Source organism: Thalassophryne amazonica, chromosome 11 (genome assembly GCF_902500255.1).
Source record: "Thalassophryne amazonica chromosome 11, fThaAma1.1, whole genome shotgun sequence".
NCBI classification, from domain to species: domain Eukaryota; kingdom Metazoa; phylum Chordata; class Actinopteri; order Batrachoidiformes; family Batrachoididae; genus Thalassophryne; species Thalassophryne amazonica.
Genome location: NC_047113.1, coordinates 79,513,626 through 79,534,589, shown reverse-complemented (window position 1 = coordinate 79,534,589; position 20,964 = coordinate 79,513,626). Strand labels below are relative to the sequence as shown.

Genomic DNA, 20,964 nt, shown 5'->3' with positions numbered 1-20,964 from the left:
GACTTTGTGGACTGGTGTGAGCGCAACCACTTGTGTCTCAACACCAGTAAGACGAAGGAGATGATGATCGACTTCAGGAGGAAACCACCACCTCACCCACCAGTGAACATCTAGGGGGAGGACATAGAGACTGTGGACAGTTTCAAATACCTGGGTGTTCACCTCAACAACAAACTGGACTGGACTCACAACTCTGACGCCCTGTACAAAAAAAGCCAGAGTCACCTCCACCTCCTGAGGAGACTGAGATCCTTTGGAGTGAGCAGGCCTCTGCTTAAGACTTTCTATGACTCTGTCGTAGCCTCTGCTCTCCTCTATGCTGTCATGTGTTGGGCCCCGGGCAGCACAGAGCGGGAGAGAAAGAGACTGAATAAGCTGGTCAGGAAGTCCAGCTCTGTCCTGGGCTGTCCTCTGGACTCTTTGGAGGAGGTGGCTGAGAGGAGGATGTTGGCCAAGTTCAAATCCATCATGGGCAACTCATCTCACCCTCTGCATTGGACTGTAGTGGAGCTGAGCAACTCCTTCAGTGACAGACTGAGGCACCGTCAGTGCAAGAAGGAACGATACGTAGGTCGTTCCTCCCTGCTGCTGTCAGACTGTACAATAACACTGTGAAATATGCAATAATATGTCCACAAATCATGCGCAATTACTCGTTTACAAATCCCTGCACTGTCACCTTATCACATCTAAACTCCACTTCACATATTGTAAATAAGATGCTCCTATTTTTTTAATTACAATCATGTTTATATATGCATATATACTTATATATATATATTTTTTATTTCTACCTCATTTTCTTATTTTATTGTATTGTTACAAGTTTTATTATTATTATTGTTTATCTTTGCGCACGCTGTTTAATGCACATTTTCTTCTACTCGCATTCATCTTGTGTGTTTATTAAGAGCTGACGTAACGTGAATTTCTCCACTGTGAGATCAATAAAGTCTTGTCTTACTACAGGACAGAATGACATAGAAATAGGAGGAAATCAGTCAAGCACTGACCCAAAGTAGCCCACCCACATCCTCAGTCTCGTGACCAGGCTCAACTGTGTCAAAAGACGCAGAATGATCCAGAAGTACAAGAAGAGAGTATCTCTGTACATTCAAATATTATTTGACTCTTCTAAAAGAGCTGCTTCAGTAAAGTGAAGCAGACTGAAACTTATCCAGGATCGGTGGATTCAAATGAAAGCTGGTGGACCCATTTTCTAAAATGTTGGAGATGAAATCAACAATACGTGTTCTTGTTCTGGTCTGTTTGCAGGATTGTGGGTAAAGGCATGTCCATCTCCAGACCCAGCAGTGAGGAGGGAAAATGTCGGATGATTCAACACAACAGAGATCTACAGAATCAGCCAAACCCAAACCGGTGAGCGGAACCATTTAAAACAAACACACTCAGTCTGTCTTTATGAGCTGAACATCAAACAGCAAAACACAAATAATGAAGTTACGCAGGTAGTATTTTTTTGTAAGTATGTTGATGAAGGGAACAGAAGTAATGAAGAATTTCTGGGTAGATATGGTATCAAGGACAGGAATGTGATGGTAGATTTTGGAAAAGGATGGATATGGCTGTGGTGAACACCTACTTTACAGTTTATTTTCAATTGCTAACAAGCAGTGGTCACATGTTCAAAACCTTAACACAGTCTGCTTTTCCATCATCATCACAGTTAATCAAACAGTTAATCTCCCCAAAACTGCTCCTCACCAACAAAACACTTCATACACGTCTCAAAATAAGATCATTCAACCACAACACAGGCAAATAGTCTCACTGTGGAACAGGGCCGGCCCAAGCCTTTATGGGGCCTTAAGCAGAATTTCATTTGGGGGCCCCCCTACCATCACCTCTGCACCAGATGCCTCATTAGTCCATAGGCTACAATGTTATGTGTCTAACGTACCCACAATCATTAGCATTATTTGTAATTATCTTACATCATACAGGTGTCATTCTTGTTTTTAACCTTAAAGGGGTAGCAAACTCATAAATATGTTTTAATTAACTTCTACATACAGAGTGATGTATAAGTATGGCTCATTAATTTTATTTGAAAGTAACATCAGCAGGCAGGAGATTGCATTTATAGTAAACACGTTAAATAGTTTAATTTCTTTCAGATGTGCAATGGTGTGCAAAATGTTCAATATCCAAATACAAAATAGAATCAAATGACATTCACATTATCTTACAGAAAAATAAAGTTGTAATCAAAATTAAATACTTAAATAATAAATACAATACTTAAATAATCTCCAAAATGAACATAGAAATCCACAACATAACAGCAATGTTTGTGCATAGCAATGCACAAACATTACACTGGGGGCTACTGCTTTAACTTTGGCCTGCAAACCAATGAGAGCTGAGCTACTTTTCCCCACCTTTTGCACCAAATTACTCTGAGGAGTTGATCTGCCCTGCAGTTTAACTCTTCTCAGTTTTTCTTCGTAAGGAAGACTATCAAATGGCTTCACCAAAATCTGGTCCACAACATTCAAACTGTCTGCCATTATGTGCAGCTTGCTACCTAGCTAGTTCGCTAGGTGGGACTGGAGCGAGGCTAGTGTGAAGTGTGTCCGCCTGTGAGTGCTTTGTGACGGTGGAGGAGCTCAGCAGCACCCGCTGCTCGGTAGCGACAGAAACTGCGATAGAAGTCAAAGAGTGATAGAAGTCAGTCTCCAAACACAAGCAGCTACAAAAAAAAAAAAAACCCAACAGAAATAGAAGCTCTATTTGTCGCTAGTCGTTTTTAACAAAGAAAATGCCGCTAAGAGGATTAGGAAAGTCTCCGGTTCAACTCAGAACAAAATGAAAATTAAAAAATGCTCCAACGGATGTTTACACCAAAAGATCGCTGATTCGCTCATTTCACTGTCAATCAAAAAGGGATTCGGCCTCTGACAGATCATCCAATCATCATGCAGAAGCTGAGCGTCCGGGCCAGCTGAGGCCAGCCCACTGCCCCATAGACCCCCAGACACGCTGAGCGTCCGATGGGCGGGACAAAGCCCAGGATTTATCCAATGACTCGTCTCGTTTTGCTGCATGCTTTGTGTCGTTATCGAAGTCTGTGGACGCTCAGCGTCCACACTGTTTAAAGCACTGTGAAGCTGCGGGTTTGAGTGAGAGGAAAGTCGCGTCGTTACCAGTGATAAGAAGCTGATTCTGAACAAAAGTTGAGCGCGTTGTAGCGCATATTTAGTCAATGACATGTACATGTATTTTGACATTTTAGGGGAAGCTGAGCTTCCCTTGCAGTCTTAGAGCAATCGCCTCTGACTTTAAGACACCTAAAGCACTTTACACTAAACGAACGGAGCATTTCGCAAATAATGACAACAAAAATTGTAATATTGGACATGCAAACCTACTTTTGTCTTGTTGTTTTTTTTTTTATCGTCTTCCAACTTCTTTTTTCTTTTCTCCGCTCCAGAAGGATCATTTCTTTTCTGAGACATGACTTGCACTCACTTCTGTCCTCACGATTAGTCATCGACCACCTGACCCAAGCGGTGCATCTAAATTTGCCCAACGGTGGCAGCAGCCAACAGGAGGCATCAATTAACCTAGTATTGGTATTTTGTCAAAATGAATTTATTTTTTTCAGGTGTAATACAATTTTGTTTAAATTATTAAATATTTTAATTTCATGTACATATTTACTTTTTTATCACAACGTCTCGGTGCTCTCGGGGCCCCCTGGTGGCGTGGAGGCCCTAAGCGACCGCGTAGTTGGCGTATGCCTTGGGCCGGCTCTGCTGTGGAAACAAAATACTACAAAATACTAACAGAGAGCGTTACATGTAATAACTTTCAAGTCTGAATGATATTTTTTACATACATATAAAATAAGGTCTTTGCACTTTGAGTGTTCTAAATTCTTATGCATACTGTAATATATTCCAACAACAATGAATCAGGAATGCAGCAATTTACTTAAAGAACATTTATTTTCTCTGTGCCTTTGCATCGGTACTTCGGGACTTACAAAAAAGAAACCTGGGGTTGTTCTTATTTTCTTCAATTAGTGATGAGTAGTAAGATGTCTTAGCTTTATGGAGGGCCTTTATATAGAGCAACAGACTCTTTTTCCAGGCTAAGTGAAGATCTTCTAAATTAGTGAGATGCCATTTCCTCTCCAACTTACAGGTTATCTGCTTTAAGCTGCGAGTTTGTGAGTTATACCACGGAGTCAGGCACTTCTGATTTAAGGCTCTCTATTTCAGAGGAGCTACAGCATCCAAAGTTGTGCTCAATGAGGATGTAAAACTATTGACGAGATAATCTATCTCACTCACAGAGTTTATGTAGCTACTCTGCACTGTGTTGGTATACGGCACTGGAGAACATAACAAAGAAGGAATCATATCCTTAAACCTAGTTACAGCGCTTTCCGAAAGACGTCTACTGTAATGAAACTTATTCCCCACTGCTGGGTAGTCCATTAAAGTAAATGTTATTAAGAAATGATCAGACAGAAATGGGTTTTCAGGGAATACTGTTAGGTCTTCAATTTCCATACCATAAGTCAGAACAAGATCTAAATTATGGTTAAAGTGGTGGGTGGACTCATTTACATTTTGAGCGAAGCCAATTGAGTCTAATAATAGATTAAATGCAGTGTTGAGGCTGTCATTCTCAGCATCTATGTGGATGTTATAATCGCCCACAATAATTATCTTATCTGAGCTAAGCACTAAGTCAGACAAAAGGTCTGAAAATTCACAGAGAAACTCACAGTAACGACCAGGTGGACAATAGATGACAACAAATAAAACTGGTTTTTGGGACTTCCAATTTGGATGGACAAGACTAAGAGTCAAGCTTTCAAATGAATTAAAGCTCTGCCTGGGTTTTTGATTAATTAATAAGATGGAGTGGAAGATTGCTGCTAATCCTCCGCCCCGGCCCGTGCTACGAGCATTCTGACAGTTAGTGTGACTCGGGGGTGTTGACTCATTTAAACTAACATATTCATCCTGCTGTAACCAGGTTTCTGTAAGGCAGAATAAATCAATATGTTGATCAATTATTATATCATTTACTAACAGGGACTCAAAAGAGAGAGACCTAATGTTTAATAGACCACATTTAACTGTTTTAGTCTGTGGTGCAGTTGACAGTGCTATATTATTTTTTTCTTTTTGAATTTTTATGCTTAAATAGATTTTTACTGGTTGTTGGTGGTTTGGGAGCAGGCACCGTCTCTACGGGGATGGGGTAATGGGGGGATGGCGGGGGCGGGGGGAGAAGCTGCAGAGAACTGTGTAAGACTACATGACTTAAGAGTGTGCATATCATGAATGCTTGGTCTTGTTGAATTTGTGAGAATCTACTGATACCTTGTTTCCCATGTAACAATAAGAAATATACTCAAAACCTGGATTAATCTTTTTAGTCACATAGCACTACTATTATTCTGAGCACTACTGTATCAGAGGGACAGCTCAAGAAGGGCAGCTTGGAGACAACATCAGAGAGGAGAGATTGAGATGGTTTGGACATGTGCAGAGGAGGGACCCAGGGTATATAGGCAGAAGGATGCCGAGGATGGAGCCACCAGGCAGGAGGAGAAGAGGGAGGACAAAGAGAAGGTTTATGGATGTGCTGAGGGAGGACATGTGGGTGGTTGGTGAGACAGAAGAAGATACAGAAGACAGGGTGAGATGGAAATGATTGATCTGCTGTGGTGCCCCCTAACGGGAGCAGCCAGAAGAAGATACATTTAGTGTGAAATTAAAAACATATTTCCTTCCATAACACTGCATGTTCAACAAATCTGAGAATAGAATATTATTTTGAACAGCTGTTCTTCCTGTAAATCGAAGCTCGGCGGCATCACACCTTCACTCTGAATGTTTTCATCTGCTTTGTGTCCACAGATTTCACTATCTCGCACGTGCCAGACAAGACATGGACAAAGACGGCATCAACTCATTGTCCTACACAGTCATAAATGTCGACAGAAATGAACTCTACACCAACATCACAATTGATGTGGGGAAGCCTGATGATCATGTAACCTGAGCAAAGAAAACAAATCAGCAAAAACAAAAATACTTCTTTTACATTTGGAAAAGTTTTTGATTTGATGTGGATCAGAACACAGGGTCCTACAGTGAAGTAAAAATAGCCAGGCTGTCTTTGAGCAAATCCTAAAGTCACAACTGGAGCTATAGCACATCCAGAAGGTCGTCACACTGCTTCACTTTTTACACATTTTATGTTACAGCCAGTGGTGGGCACAGTTCCGATAACCGATAATTATCGAAGATAAATGTTTTCATTATCAGATTATCTCTTTAGATAACTTTAAAAACCATTATCGGACTAATTATCTTGCATGGTAAATAAAGCTGAACAGCTACAAATATTTATAAAATTTAAAGTCAGTTGAGCACTTACCTGTTAAATGTTTCATAGCTGATGTGCAGTTCTACCCTCTGCAAAACAGAGAAGAGCTGCTTTAAGAAGAAACCACTCTATCCTCTGCAAGCAAAGGAGACCTCCCCCCACCCAAAAAAACTAATTTCTCTTCACCCCATACTGATACGTGGGCAATATCACCCAAGTCATCCAGAGGCATACATTTTTAACTTATGGTTCAACTTTTACCAAACTGACAGACAAGTTATTTAAATTAATGTCATGTCTGAAGTTTTATAAAGTGAAAATATCAGATATATGTTTTAGTTTTAAAGTAATGTGCTAATTTTTAAGGTTTTAGTGTGGATATGTGCTGTGCCCAGCAGTGCATTATGGGTAGGATAGGGTAATCTCAGTACATTCACGACATGAGAAATGCATTTGAAACACTCTAATCAGGCTCTACGGACAATAGCATTAAACTCTAGTGCCTTAAACTCTCATGAATATATTCTCTGGGTTTATAGACGTTATTGTGTCTGCATTTATTAAATTCCACGCATCTTAAATGTAGCAGACACGGATTATCTGGAATTTTGTTTTGGCAAGTTTTCAAGGTCTATACTGCCATCTACTGGCCAGTAGTGTTCATTCGCCTTGTTTACATATCCCATAATCCCTTGCGTGCCAGAGAGTTGCTGCAGTCAACATATAGAGAATCAACACGGTGACAGTTGTAAATTAATATTATACTACAAAAATGTATTTTTTATGCTTTTCGTCATGTTAATAAGAGACTGCTGCATGATACCCTGAAAACTTGCTAAAACAATTATAACAAATAATCCGTGTCTGTTACGTTTAATCTGCGTGGAATTTAATAAACGCAAACCGAATTTCAGACATATTATATATATTAGTCTTGAACAAAGAGGACAAACAGTGTTGTAAAGAACAATAATCAAGACGTTAAAGAGCAAACTTCACTTTCCCCCAGAACGACATGAACAGGAAGCGATTGTAGCTCACAGCAGCTCCCATTGAAAATAACAGAGAGACAGCCTGTGATTCACAACATTTTGTGATGACACTTCCAGGGCTCTGTAAAAATGCCTGTTTTTACAAATAAAAAAATGGAATATTTTACAAAAGCACATTTATCTGTAAACACCAACACACGACACGTCACATTAATGTGTTGGTTTACATAATGAATGACTGAACCAATCAGTGTTTAGCAGAGGCACATTCTACCCAGAATCCTTTGCGATCTGTCTGTTTGTTACAAAACCTCAGAATTAGTGCATTATTCAACATTAAAAGATATATGTTATATTTTAACTTTGTACAAATGACAGAATTGACATTAATACCAATAGAATAACCCCATTAATGTTATTTATAAATCAAAGCCATAAGTCAGCACTGCTTTATTTTCCAAGACCTCCGCCTGACCGGCGCGTTGTGATTGGGTAGAGAGCTGGGTTTTGTGGCTGCTCTCAGCATGCGTCTGTGCTGGAAGCCATGTAGTAAACAAGAGCTTCCAGCAGGGGGCAAGATGTTCAAAGACAAAGTGTGTGCTCATTATTTGGGTCTGTTGTTGCTTTTGATGCTACCAGAAGTGATTGTGGTGTTAAAACTCAAATTCAGTTTATTAGTAGTTGCAAATGTACCAGAGACAATACTGGAATTTTTCGGTTATCTGTAACTTCCGATATATTTTTGGGTGGTTTATCATTTTATCTTTATCAAAGATAACTTTTCAGTTATCTGATTATCTGTTATCGAAGTTAATTTTTTGGTTATCTGTGCCCACCACTTGTTATAGCCTTATTCCAAAATGGAGAAAATTCATTTTTTTCCTCAAAATTCTTTCCACAACACCCCATAATGACAACATGAAAATTTTTATTTTTATTTTTGCCAATTTATTAAAATAAAAACTAAGAAATCACATGTACATAGGTATTCAGTCTTTGCTCAATACTTTGTTGATGCACCTTTGGCAGCAATTACAGCCTCAAGTCTTATTGACTTAGGTGCACAAAGCTTGACGCATCAATATCTTTGGGCAGTGTGGTACATTCCTCTTTGCCGCACCTCTCAAGCTCCATCAGGTTGGATGGGGAGCGTTGGTGCACAGCCATTTTCAGATCTCCATCCAGGATGTCTCTGTACATTGCTGCATTCATCTTCAGTAGGGCCACTCTACCATACAGACCTGATTAGTGGATTGCTGCAGAGGTGGTTGTCCTTCTGGAAGGTTCTCCTCTCTCCACAGAGGACTGATGGAGCTCTGACAGAGTGACCATTGGGTTCCTGATCATCTCCCTGACTAAGATCCTTCTCCCCCGATCGCTCAGTTTAGACAGGCAGCCAGCTCTAGGAAGAGTCCTGGTGGATCTGAAGTTCTTCCATGTACAGATGATTGAGGCCACTGTGCTCATTGAGACGTTCAAAGCAGCAGAAATGTTTCTGAACCCTTCCCCAGATTTGTGCCTCCGGACAATCCTGTCTTGGAGGTCTACAGACAGTTCCTTTGACTTCATGCTTGGTTTGTGCTCTGACTGTCAACTGTGGGACTTTATATTTAGACAGGTGTGTCTTTCCAGATCATGTCCAATCAACTGAGTTCACCCCAGGTGGACTCCAATTAAGCTGCAGAAACTTTTCTAAGGATGATCAGTGGAAACAGGAGGCACCTGAGCTTCATTTTGAGCTTCATGGCAAAGAATGTGAATACTGATGTACATGTGATTGTTTTTTTTTTTTTAAATAAATTTGCAAAAATAAAAAAAAACACTTTTTCATGTTATTATGTTTGTAGAATTTTGAGTGGGGAAAAAAATGTATTTGTTTTTGTAACATAACAAAATGTGGAAAACATTTAGTGCTGTGAATACTTTCTGGATGCACTGTATTAGGATTACAATAGTGGTTAACAGCTTGTTTTGTTCAGCCCGGTGTCGCTGAACAAACAGTCTGCCCCTAAAAATAGGTCCATTTATCGCCTCGTTTCTGCTTCAAACTGACTTGAGAGGTTTTACTTTGTCATCTGCTGGTTAATAATCGCATTATTCCCTTTGATCAGTTTGGGTGTAGAGAGTCAGACTCAGTCAGGCTCAGATGTGCTGCTGTGGCCTAATTGTGATTGTTGTACAAAAGCTTCTGTTGCTGAGATAGATAATGACTGGAGCACAGTTTGAAGCAGAAACAAGGTGATAATCGGTGAATTGCTGCTGACGCTCAGAAATGAGCGACACTGGCTTTCAGCTTGACTCTGTGCCTGTTCTTTTCTTGGACACTAGTCTCTTGCTGTGTCTGTCAGCCATGAGAATCAGATGATATGGTGGTTATTTTCATTAGAAGGCTTCATTTATTCATTATCTGCTGCTTTTCTGCATCCACATTAAGGTGAAAAAATATTAAAAGTGAAATATTTCCAGTCATTGCCAGCATGATGATAAAGAGGTTTTTGTTTGATCAGATGATCAGAACCTTATTCATTCCTTGGGACGACTCCCTCAGGGAAACTGAGGGAGTTCAGCCTGTGCATTAACAATGCGTTGGGAGCAAAGCATCGTTTTAACATGCATGTGTGTGAGAACAAGAAAACTGAAAAACAGCTGGATGCATTTAAGGAAAACGTGATCCGAAAAACACCTTTTTTGCATCTCAATGACCATGAACTCTGGATGGGTGATCTAAATCATATATTGATGGGAAACATATTTGTATTTAATGATTTCATCATGAAGTCAAACACAGTCAAAAACAGACAGATGTGTATTTGTGGTGTGTGTGTGTGTGTGTGTGTGTGTGTGTGTGTGTGTGTGCGCGTGCGTGCGCAGGGTACACACACACACTCACTCACTCATCTTCAGCCACTTATCAGGGATCGGGTTGCAGGACTTTTATCTTGAAATGTGTAATTTATTGTCAATATGTTGTATTTAGTATGTCATTTATTGTTTATTTCATCTTTAAACAAAACAAATAGTACAGCAGATAACTGTAAGAATCATTCAAATCTGGTTACAAGCACCAAAATTTGTGTATACCTTTTGGTACATAATGTAGAAAAATAACTTTAGCCATTTGAATTTTCAATAGGGGGCCAAATAGGGGTCAATTGAATTGCACAGGGTCAAAATAAAAAAATGTTCCATTCAGTCACAGATCATCCATACTATCCCTTTTTGGGATCATTGTCATCAGATACATAATGTGGTATCACTTTCAATATGATTGGAACATTTTTTTTTTACCCCATGCAGTTCTTCAATTGACCCCTACTTGGCCCCCTATTGAAAATTCAAATGGCTAGCGTTATTTTTCTAAAATATGTAGCAAAGGGTATACACAGCCAAACTTTGGTGCTTGTAACTGGATTTGAAGGATTCCTCTGCAAATATTCTGTTATCTGCTGCACTACCACGTGGATTTGTTGTTCTTCCTTCCCCTGGTGCTTGTAACCGGATTTGAACGATTCTTACAGTTATCTGCTGTACTATGGGAAGTGAATGAACACAAGGTGACAGAAAACTAAAACTGGTGTCTAAGGGAAAATAAAAAATAACATAAAATACAACAGAGGAAGTAAGAAAACCACAATATCCATCCAAGTGCGAGAATACAAAAGCAAACATGGAACTCAAAAAGTGAATAGTGCACAGAGGCAAAACCAACATGAAACTAACACAGGATAAGAGACATTCAAATAATAACCAGGGTTGAGAGGGTTACTTTAAAAATGTATTCCGATACAGTTACTAGTTACCTGTTGAAAAATGTAGTCAGTAACGTAATCCAACTACCATAATATTAAAATAATGTAATTTGATTACTTTCAATTACTTCTGGATTACTCCAGTATCAAATATGCTAATACAGACAAAAGAAACTAAATATAAATAGTCTTGACTACATAGTACAGTTTATTAAGCAAAAATAAAGCTGTTTCTTTTACATGGCATGCTCTGTTTTACTTCACATTATGAATTAAGAGCACCCACAATTGTGTGGGCCGCTGAAGAGGAGGTACTGCTGGCCCACCACCACAAGATGGCGCCCTGCTTGAAGTGCGGGCTTCAAGCACGAGAGGGCGTCGGAGCAACCAGGAGTGACAGTTGTCACTCATCCACTACTCATCACCACCACCTTAAAGGCCGGACTGCAACTCCACCTCCCCGCCGAGAAATCAGCTACCATTCAGGTAACTTTCTCTGCTGACTCAAATCATTGAGTGATAACCTGAACTTCTTTTGCAGCCGTTATCCTGTGGTGTTCTGCCTTATCTGTGGGATTGGCGTTTGGTGTGATCAGCGACGGCTTCGCCTCACACCCCAAACCAAGATAAGTGGTTAAACAGGAGCTGCACGAGTGTGTGATTGGAGGTGGAGGTTCTCCCTCCTTTACTGAACACTGACTGTGGGAGTACTGAGTGTGCAAACTCACACTCATCAGGACTGTCTCTGTTTTCTGCCAGCAGTACCGAGTCTGACTGCTGAAGACAGCGGCCACCTGGGGCGCAGGGCTTGGCGGCTCCGGTGTTCTTCAGCTCCGTTGGTGGTGGAAGCTGTGTGGGGATCCAGCTCTTCTCTCGCCAGACATCTTCGATCGTCGAGCCTGCCCACACGTCACCTGGTGTATGATTGACAGTCCACCATATTGTTATTGTCTGTACGTCGTTGTGCGATTCACAACATTAAATTGTTACTTTTGGCTTATCCATTGTCCGTTCATTACCACCCCCTGTTGTGGGTCCGTGTCACGTCACTTTCACAACAGGATTTCTCGGCCAGCGTCATGGATCCCGAGGGGCATCAACCATCGCTTGAACAGCCAATGGAAGAGCGAGGTGCACAGGCGCCAGCAGGAGGCGTGTTGGGTGAGCTGCAGCACATCTTAACCGCCTTTACCGCTCGGTTGGATTTAATTACCGAGCAGAGCAGTGTTCTCAATTGTAGGATAGAGGCTCTCCCCGCCCAGGTGGAAGCGCGTGCTCAGGGCGCTGCTGCAGCACCTCCTCCTGCTGACCGTGTGCCAGAAACAGACATTCCGCTGGTCGTTCAACGAACCCCCCCACCGTCCCCTGAAGCATACATAAGCCCTCCGGAGCCGTACGGAGGCTGTGTGGAGACATGCGCGGACTTCTTGATGCAGTGCTCGCTCGTCTTTTCACAGCGTCCCGTCATGTACGCAGCAGACGCCAGCCGGGTGGCTTATGTGATCAATTTGCTTCGAGGAGAGGCACGCGCCTGGGCTACGGCGCTTTGGGAGCAGAATTCACGGCTCCTAACGGTTTATACTGAGTTTGTGAGGGAGTTCCGACAGGTGTTCGACCACCCTCATAGAGGCGAGACCGCTTCAAGTGTGCTGCTGTCAATACGGCAGGGGCGTCGGAGCGCAGCGAAGTATGCAGTCGACTTCCACATCGCGGCAGCGCGAGCCGGCTGGAATGCTGTTGCGCTCCGCGCCGCCTTTGTAAACGGACTGTCTCTGGTCCTTAAGGAGCACCTGGTGGCGAAGGACGAGCTGCGGGATTTAGATGGGCTTATCGACCTGGTTATACGGTTAGACAACCGATTAACGGAACACCGACGGGAGCGAGACGAGAGGCGTGGTCAAGTACACGCCGTCCCGCTTCCTCCCGGGTCTGAAAGGGAGCCGACTTCCCCACGCTCCACTGCCAGGGCTCTCCACGTGACAACAGCTCCCCCTGCTGACGTTGCTATGGAGACGAGCAGGGCCAAAAAACGATCAGATCAGAGACAAAGGAGGCTGATCCGTGGAGAGTGTTTTCTCTGCAGCTCTACTGAGCACACACAGAGAGAATGCCCCAAACGGTCAAAACAGCAGCACTCGTCCTTAGAGACTGGGCTAAGGGTGGGTCACAACACCCACGTGGGGAAACCCCGACGATCTGCACGAATCCCAGTCACGATCCTGAGTGGGGATCTAACCCTTCACGCCCCAGCACTGGTGGACACGGGGTCGGAGGGGAATCTGCTGGATAGCAGATGGGCAAAGGAGGTTGGGCTCCCTCTAGTGGCCTTACTGTCACCATTGTCGGTGCGGGCACTAGATGGCACCCTTCTTCCACTAATCACACACCAGACGCAGCCAGTGACATTGGTGGTGCCTGGGAATCACAGGGAGGAGATTGTGTTTTATGTAACACCTTCTACCTCCCGAGTGATTTTGGGTTTTCCATGGGTGTTAAAACACAATCCCCGGATTGATTGGCCGTCTGGGGTTGTGGTTCAGTGGAGCGAAACCTGCCACCGGGAGTGTTTAGGATCCTCGGTTCCACCCGGTGTGACAGCTAAGGAGGAGGTTTTAGTCCCCCCCAATCTGGCGGCGGTGCCGGCTGAGTACCACGACCTTGCTGACGTCTTCAGCAAGGATCTGGCACTCATGCTGCCCCCGCACCGTCCGTACGATTGTGCCATTGATTTGATACCGGGCGCTGAGTACCCGTCCAGCAGGCTGTACAACCTCTCACGTCCAGAACGCGAATCAATGGAGACCTACATCCGGGACTCGTTAGCTGCCGGGTTGATCCGGAACTCCACCTCCCCGATGGGTGCTGGTTTCTTTTTTGTGGGCAAGAAGGACGGCGGACTCCATCCATGCATTGATTACAGAGGGCTGAACGAGATCACGGTTCGCAACCGATACCCGTTACCTCTGTTGGATTCAGTGTTCACGCCCCTGCATGGAGCCCAAATTTTCACGAAATTGGATCTTAGGAATGCTTATCACCTGGTTCGGATCCGGGAGGGAGACGAGTGGAAGACGGCATTTAACACCCCGTTAGGTCACTTTGAGTACCTGGTCATGCCGTTCGGCCTCACCAATGCGCCCGCGACGTTCCAAGCATTGGTTAATGACGTCTTGTGGGACTTCCTGCATCGGTTTGTCTTCGTATATCTAGACGATATACTCATCTTTTGTCCGGATCCTGAGACCCATGTGAAGCATGTACGTCAGCTCCTACAGCGGTTGTTGGAGAACCGGCTGTTTGTGAAGGGCGAGAAGTGTGAGTTCCACCGCACTTCTTTGTCCTTCTTGGGGTTCATCATCTCCTCCAACTCCGTCGCCCCTGATCCGGCCAAGGTTGCGGCGGTGAGAGATTGTCCCCAACCAACGAACCGTAGGAAACTACAACAGTTCCTCGGTTTTGCAAATTTCTACCGGAGGTTCATCAAGGGCTACAGTCAGGTAGTTAGCCCCCTGACAGCCCTGACCTCCACAAAAGTCCCCTTCACCTGGTCGGATCGGTGCGAAGCCGCGTTTAGGGAGTTGAAACACCGGTTCTCGACTGCACCGGTTCTGGTGCAGCCCGATCCCAAGCGCCAGTTTGTTGTTGAAGTGGATGCCTCTGACTCAGGGATAGGAGCCGTGCTATCCCAGAGCGGGGAGTCCGACAAGGTTCTCCATCCATGTGCCTACTTTTCCCGCAGGTTGACCCCAGCTGAACGGAACTATGACGTCGGCAATCGGGAACTTCTTGCGGTGAAGGAGGCTCTTGAGGAGTGGAGACACCTGTTGGAGGGAGCATCGGTACCATTTACGGTTTTCACGGGCCATCGGAACCTGGAGTACATCCGGACCGCTAAGCGTCTGAACCCCAGGCAAGCCCGCTGGTCGCTGTTCTTCCGGCGTTTTGACTTCCGGATCACCTACCACCCCGGGACAAAGAACCAACGATCTGACGCCCTGTCCCGGGTGCACGAAGAGGAGGTCAAGACCGAGCTGTCAGACCCCCCTGAAACCATCATCCCCGAGTCCACTGTCGTGGCCGCCCTTACCTGGGACGTGGAGAAGACCGTCTGGGAGGCCCTGACACGGAGCCCGGACCCGGGGACCGGTCCGAAGAACAAACTGTACGTCCCACCAGAGGCCAGGGCTGCGGTCCTTGACTTCTGTCACGGTTCCAAGCTCTCCTGTCACCCAGGGGTGCGAAGGACCGTGGCAGTGGTCCGGCAGCGCTTCTGGTGGGCGTCTATGGAAGCCGACGTCCGGGAGTATGTCCAGGCCTGCACCACCTGTGCCAGGGGCAAAGCCGACCACCACAAGGCCCAAGGCCTCCTCCAGCCTCTGCCTGTGCCTCGTCGCCCCTGGTCTCATATCGGCCTGGACTTTGTCACGGGCCTCCCGCCGTCCCAGGGAAACACCACCATCTTAACGATAGTGGACCGGTTCTCCAAGGCGGCCCACTTCGTGGCCCTCCCGAAGCTCCTGACGGCCCAGGAGACTGCAGACCTCCTGGTCCACCACGTCGTGCGTCTGCATGGGATTCCATCAGACATTGTCCCGGATCGTGGTCCTCAGTTCTCCTCCCAGGTCTGGCAGAGTTTCTGTAGGGAACTGGGGGCCACCGTCAATCTCTTGTCTGGGTACCACCCCCAGACGAACGGGCAGGCAGAGCGGACTAACCAGGAACTGGAGCAGGCCCTCCGTTGCGTGACCTCCGTGCACCCGACGGCCTGGAGTGACCATCTGGCCTGGATCGAGTACGCTCATAACAGCCAAGTCTCGTCTGCCACCGGCCTCTCCCCATTTGAAGTGTGTTTGGGGTACCAGCCCCCATTGTTCCCGCTAGTGGAGGGAGAGGTCGGGGTGCCCTCGGTCCAGGCCCATCTGAGAAGGTGCTGTCAGGTGTGGCGTACCGCCCGCTCTGCCCTGCTCAAAGCCCGGACGAGGGCCAAGAATCATGCAGACCGCCGGCGTGCCCCGGCCCCTGCGTATCAGCCTGGGCAGGAGGTTTGGCTTTCCACAAAGGACATTACCCTGCAAGTGGAATCCCAAAAGTTGAAGGACAGGTACATTGGACCTTTCCCCATCCTCAAAGTCCTCAGTCCAGCCGCAGTGAAGCTGAAGCTGCCAGCTTCACTGTGGATCCACCCGGTTTTCCATGTGTCACACATCAAACCTCACCACGTTTCACCCCTCTGTACCCCCGGACCGGCGCCGCCTCCTGCCCGGATCATCGACGGGGAGCCGGCTTGGACCGTGCGCCGGCTCCTGGATGTCCGTCGGAAGGGCCGGGGGTTCCAGTATTTGGTGGACTGGGAGGGGTATGGACCCGAAGAACGCTCCTGGGTGAAGAGGAGCTTCATCCTGGACCCGGCCCTCCTGGCCAACTTCTACCGGCGGCACCCGGACAAGCCTGGTCGGGCGCCAGGAGGCGCCCGTTGAGGGGGGGATCCTGTTGTGTGGGCCGCTGAAGAGGAGGTACTCCTGGCCCACCACCACAAGATGGCGCCCTGCTTGAAGTGCGGGCTTCAAGCACGAGAGGGCGTCAGAGCAACCAGGAGTGACAGCTGTCACTCATCATCCATACCAGCTGTCACTCATCCACTACTCATCACCACCACCATAAAGACCGGACTGCAACTCCACCTCCCCGCCGAGAAATCAGCTACCATTCAGGTAACTTTCTCTGCTGACTCAAATCATTGAGTGATAACCTGAACTTCTTTTGCAGCCGTTATCCTCTGGTGTTCTGCCTTATCTGTGGGATTGGCGTTTGGTGTGATCAGCGACGGCTTCGCCTCACACCCCAAACCAAGATAAGTGTTTAAACAGGAGCTGCACGAGTGTGTGATTGGAGGTGGAGGTTCTCCCTCCTTTACTGAACACTGACTGTGGGAGTACTGAGTGTGCGAACTCACACTCATCAGGACTGTCTCTGTTTTCTGCCAGCAGTACCGGGTCTGACTGCTGAAGACAGCGGCCACCTGGGGCGCAGGGCTTGGCGGCTCCGGTGTTCTTCAGCTCCGTTGGTGGTGGAAGCTGTGTGGGGATCCAGCTCTTCTCTCGCCAGGCGTCTTCTATCGTCGAGCCTGCCCACACGTCACCTGGTGTATGATTGACAGTCCACCATATTGTTATTGTCTGTACGTCGTTGTGCGATTCACAACATTAAATTGTTACTTTTGGCTTATCCATTGTCCGTTCATTACCGCCCCCTGTTGTGGGTCCGTGTCACGTTACTTTCACAACACACAATATTGTTTTAAACACACCGTGTTCACCTGCTAAATTTTCAACAAAAAATGCCAAACAATTGAAGGATAATGAAAACGCAGGCGTGTGCAGATGAATTTGTAATTAAAAGTGGCTTGCAGAACAATATACAAAACAAAAAAAAGTCTGCTACTTGTTCAGTAAACATAAAATTATCTTACTTTAGTCTTTCACATGGCATTCGCACCATGTTTAACATATCAGTCCACTTATTGAACTTTCAAAATAAGAACAGCATAATGAAAACCATTAAGTAAATACTGTCAGTAAGGAGGTGTGGTCGCCATTTTAATTCCGGTCAAGTTAGTGATTTGCGTGCGTAGAAGTTCAAGAAACAGGTGGAATATACCAGAAAGCTGCGCATGTTGGCAAAGCCACAAACAGAGGAACAAGGGAGACAATATTTCCTTCCATAAGTAAGTGGTTTTGGTTCTTCTTGTCACTTTGTCCGTGATATTTGGATGATAAACAGCTGTATGTTTCCTGCTGTATCTGTGTCGCCCGATGACACGGACCATTAACTCTTCACTTATGTCTAGTTGATATTTTCCACTGCTAGACCAATGTCTAGTTAAAATACTCATCGTTAGTGATTAAAATTGTTCAACAAGACTGGGGATTTTTGTAATTTGCACCTTAAAATAATGAGATTATAATGACCCGCGCTGTGCCCCTCACAGTCACACCCACACATAGAGATGTGTACACACACCACTGACTTCATGAATGAAACTCGGTCAATAAAGGATAACCGTGTAAAAATATAATATATATAAATGTATTGTAATGGTTTTAGGAGCCGCTCTGAACACCAGCTGCAGCAGGACGCCTCAGCTCAGCAGCTTCAACAGCGCAGATCCGTGTAACTTTCAACACTAATATTTGGGAATGTGTGTGTGTCAGAGTAAGTTTAATACTTTCCTGACATAATTTAATGTAATTTAATTTTACTGGCTCAATATCCAGGTCAAAATGGCATTTTTTAACACGTATTTTGCGAGCATTTTTCTGAGTGTGTCCAGTCGCGGATCTCCATTGAAAATGCATTAACATCCGGAAACTTCATCAATATTTTGCCCGGTTAGGAGACGTCATGTCGCTGTTCATGAAGGGACGGTACGACAGCCCAAGTCCCTTCATCATGTCCAGATGGCTGGGGAAGTTTGTTGAGTGGGCAATCTCATTCTGGGTTAGCCAGTACATGGCCCTCACTCAGTGAGGCAGTCGGAGTCCGTGGACATTTTTAAGTCAAGACTTAAAACCTATTTTTATTCTCTTTCTTATGAGTAGTTTTTATTTTATGTTTTATTCTTTTACTTCTGTTTTTAATTAGGTATTTGAATTTTTTTATTTTTATTTATTTTAATTTTTTTATGTCGAACTGTTCTGTGTGAGGCACCTTGAGATGGCTTTTGTTGTAATTTGGCATTTGTAATTAAGCATTGCTTCGATTCACGCTTCAAACTGGAGTCGCGCTGCAGAAACGGTTGATTACAGACGCTGTGTTGAAAATTGTAACGGTGCAAAATTATAGCGTAACGGGCCGTAACACAAGTTTGCGCTAGCTAGAACCCTGGACAGTATCATAAAATGCATTAAAATTTGTAATCCTGCAAAGTAATCCCCATTTTTACTAAATATACCTGTAAACTGTAGCGGAATACAGTTACCTTTTTTTTGTATCCTAATTACGTAATGCCGTTACATGTATTCCGTTACTCCCCAAGCCTGATAATAACACTACAGAAAGAACTGAACAATAACTGAAAACTAAAGCCAGGAACATAAGGACAAACAAGGAAGTCAGTGAACACAATGCTAAGCAGGGGAAAATACAACATGAAAAATTACACAAATCTGGGACTCATGGACCAGGAGCACAAAGACATGGAGGACTTGGGACAGGAGAACATACAGACAGTGACAGGGGAGAGAACAAACCCATACCAAAGAACTTAGACAGGAGATGAAGACATGAGACAACCCATTAACCATTGGGAAGGACAGGGGACAGGACACAAACTACCAGACACCAACCTAAACGCAGGACAGGGAACACACACACACACACACGCACCTGAGTGGATTCTACTCATTCATGGAATGACAGCGTAATATTGTCACAGATATTTTAAAAAGTAATTTTTATACTAGTGGTAAACAAGTCATGAATACTCACATAGAAGTCTAATTTATAAAGTAACTTTATTATTGTAAACAATATCTTTCATAATTTCCAGTGAATTTTTGGCAGATTGTCCAGGAATCTCCAAAACACTTTAATCTATAATAGTATCAGACAGACTGTAGATGTTTGTTCTGCTTCTATGGACACATGATATTATTATATTGTTGGACACAGTGAGATATGTTGAGCTTTTTTTTCAGTGGGAGATAATGATGACGAAATTGTGGCAAACATTAAGTTATCAAACTTAAAAAAATGTCTTTTTTTTCCCTTTAGATATTTTTTCTTGGCATCTTTTCTAAGAGACATATGTATTTTTATTGCCTGGAAAAATTTAACCAGCACAAGACAAAATTCCCTTCAAAAAGCTTTAGGTGCATTTGATACACCGACTTAAATATACCAATAAGCTTTTGAATGTGAATTTTTTTAAATAAATGGACTGTAAATGAGTAAATTTGTAAAAGGAAGAAAAGTTTTTCACCTTCAAAACTACATCTTTTTTTCTCAGGATGCTCTCATATCATTTTCTTGCAGAAGAAAGTAGGACTGGGTTTAATTAGGCTTTTATAATAACCTTTTCAAACCTGAATATGTGTTGGGGTGTTGTATATGTGTGTTGTAACTCAACAATGTTTTGTTCCATGTGACCAATACTACATGATGTTACTTTCTTCAATGGAGTTGTGCAAAATGTTGATCCCTGTATTCGAGAGTTAACCCTAACTCTAACCCAGTCAGTGACAGGTGAAAAGATCCTCCCAACAGCAAGAGCAGAACTTCCTAAACTACCAAGTCCAAGTTGGAGCTTATGGACGGGATCCTGTACCGGAAGAGGAGAGAAAATGAAGACCTTTTGTACCAACCTGTTCTTCACCCATTGGTCCTGAAAAACCTTCATGATGATATGGGCCACATGGGAATGGAGCGGACAATCCATTTAATTCGCTCCAGGTTCTACTGGCCCAGAATGGCAGTGGATGTGGAAAAGAAAATAAAGACCTGTGGCCGCTGTGTGCGGAGGAAAGCCTTACCTGATAGAGCTGCCCCACTCGTAAGCATCATAACATCACGACTGCTTGAACTTGGATTTCCTAAGCCTTGAACCAGATTCCAGTAATATCAGAGACATCCTTGTACTCACAGATCATTTCACCAAATTCGCTGTTGCCATACCCACGCCGAAACAAAAAGCAAAGACTGTGGCTAAATGTTTATGGGAAATTTTTATCATCTACTATGGCATTCCAAAAAGAATTCATACAAACCAAGGACAATACTTTAAATCAAAACTAATAAAAGAACTCTGTGAAGTTGCTGGAATCCAAAAAAGCCGAACAACTCCATACCAT

General features: G+C 44.3%; 1 protein-coding gene across 1 annotated transcript in view; it reads left to right on the top strand.

Annotated features, from left to right (window-relative positions):
• LOC117520920 (beta-1,4-galactosyltransferase 1-like) overlaps positions 1 to 6,265 on the top strand; it is a 91,799-nt gene extending 85,534 nt beyond the window's left edge. Inside the window, exons 6-7 of the mRNA XM_034182264.1 lie at positions 1,276 to 1,380; positions 5,904 to 6,265. Coding sequence (XP_034038155.1) covers positions 1,276 to 1,380; positions 5,904 to 6,048 — 250 coding nt within the window. The 3' untranslated portion in view covers positions 6,049 to 6,265. The remainder of the gene's footprint in view (positions 1 to 1,275; positions 1,381 to 5,903) is intronic.
• The last annotated feature ends 14,699 nt before the right edge of the window (positions 6,266 to 20,964 follow it).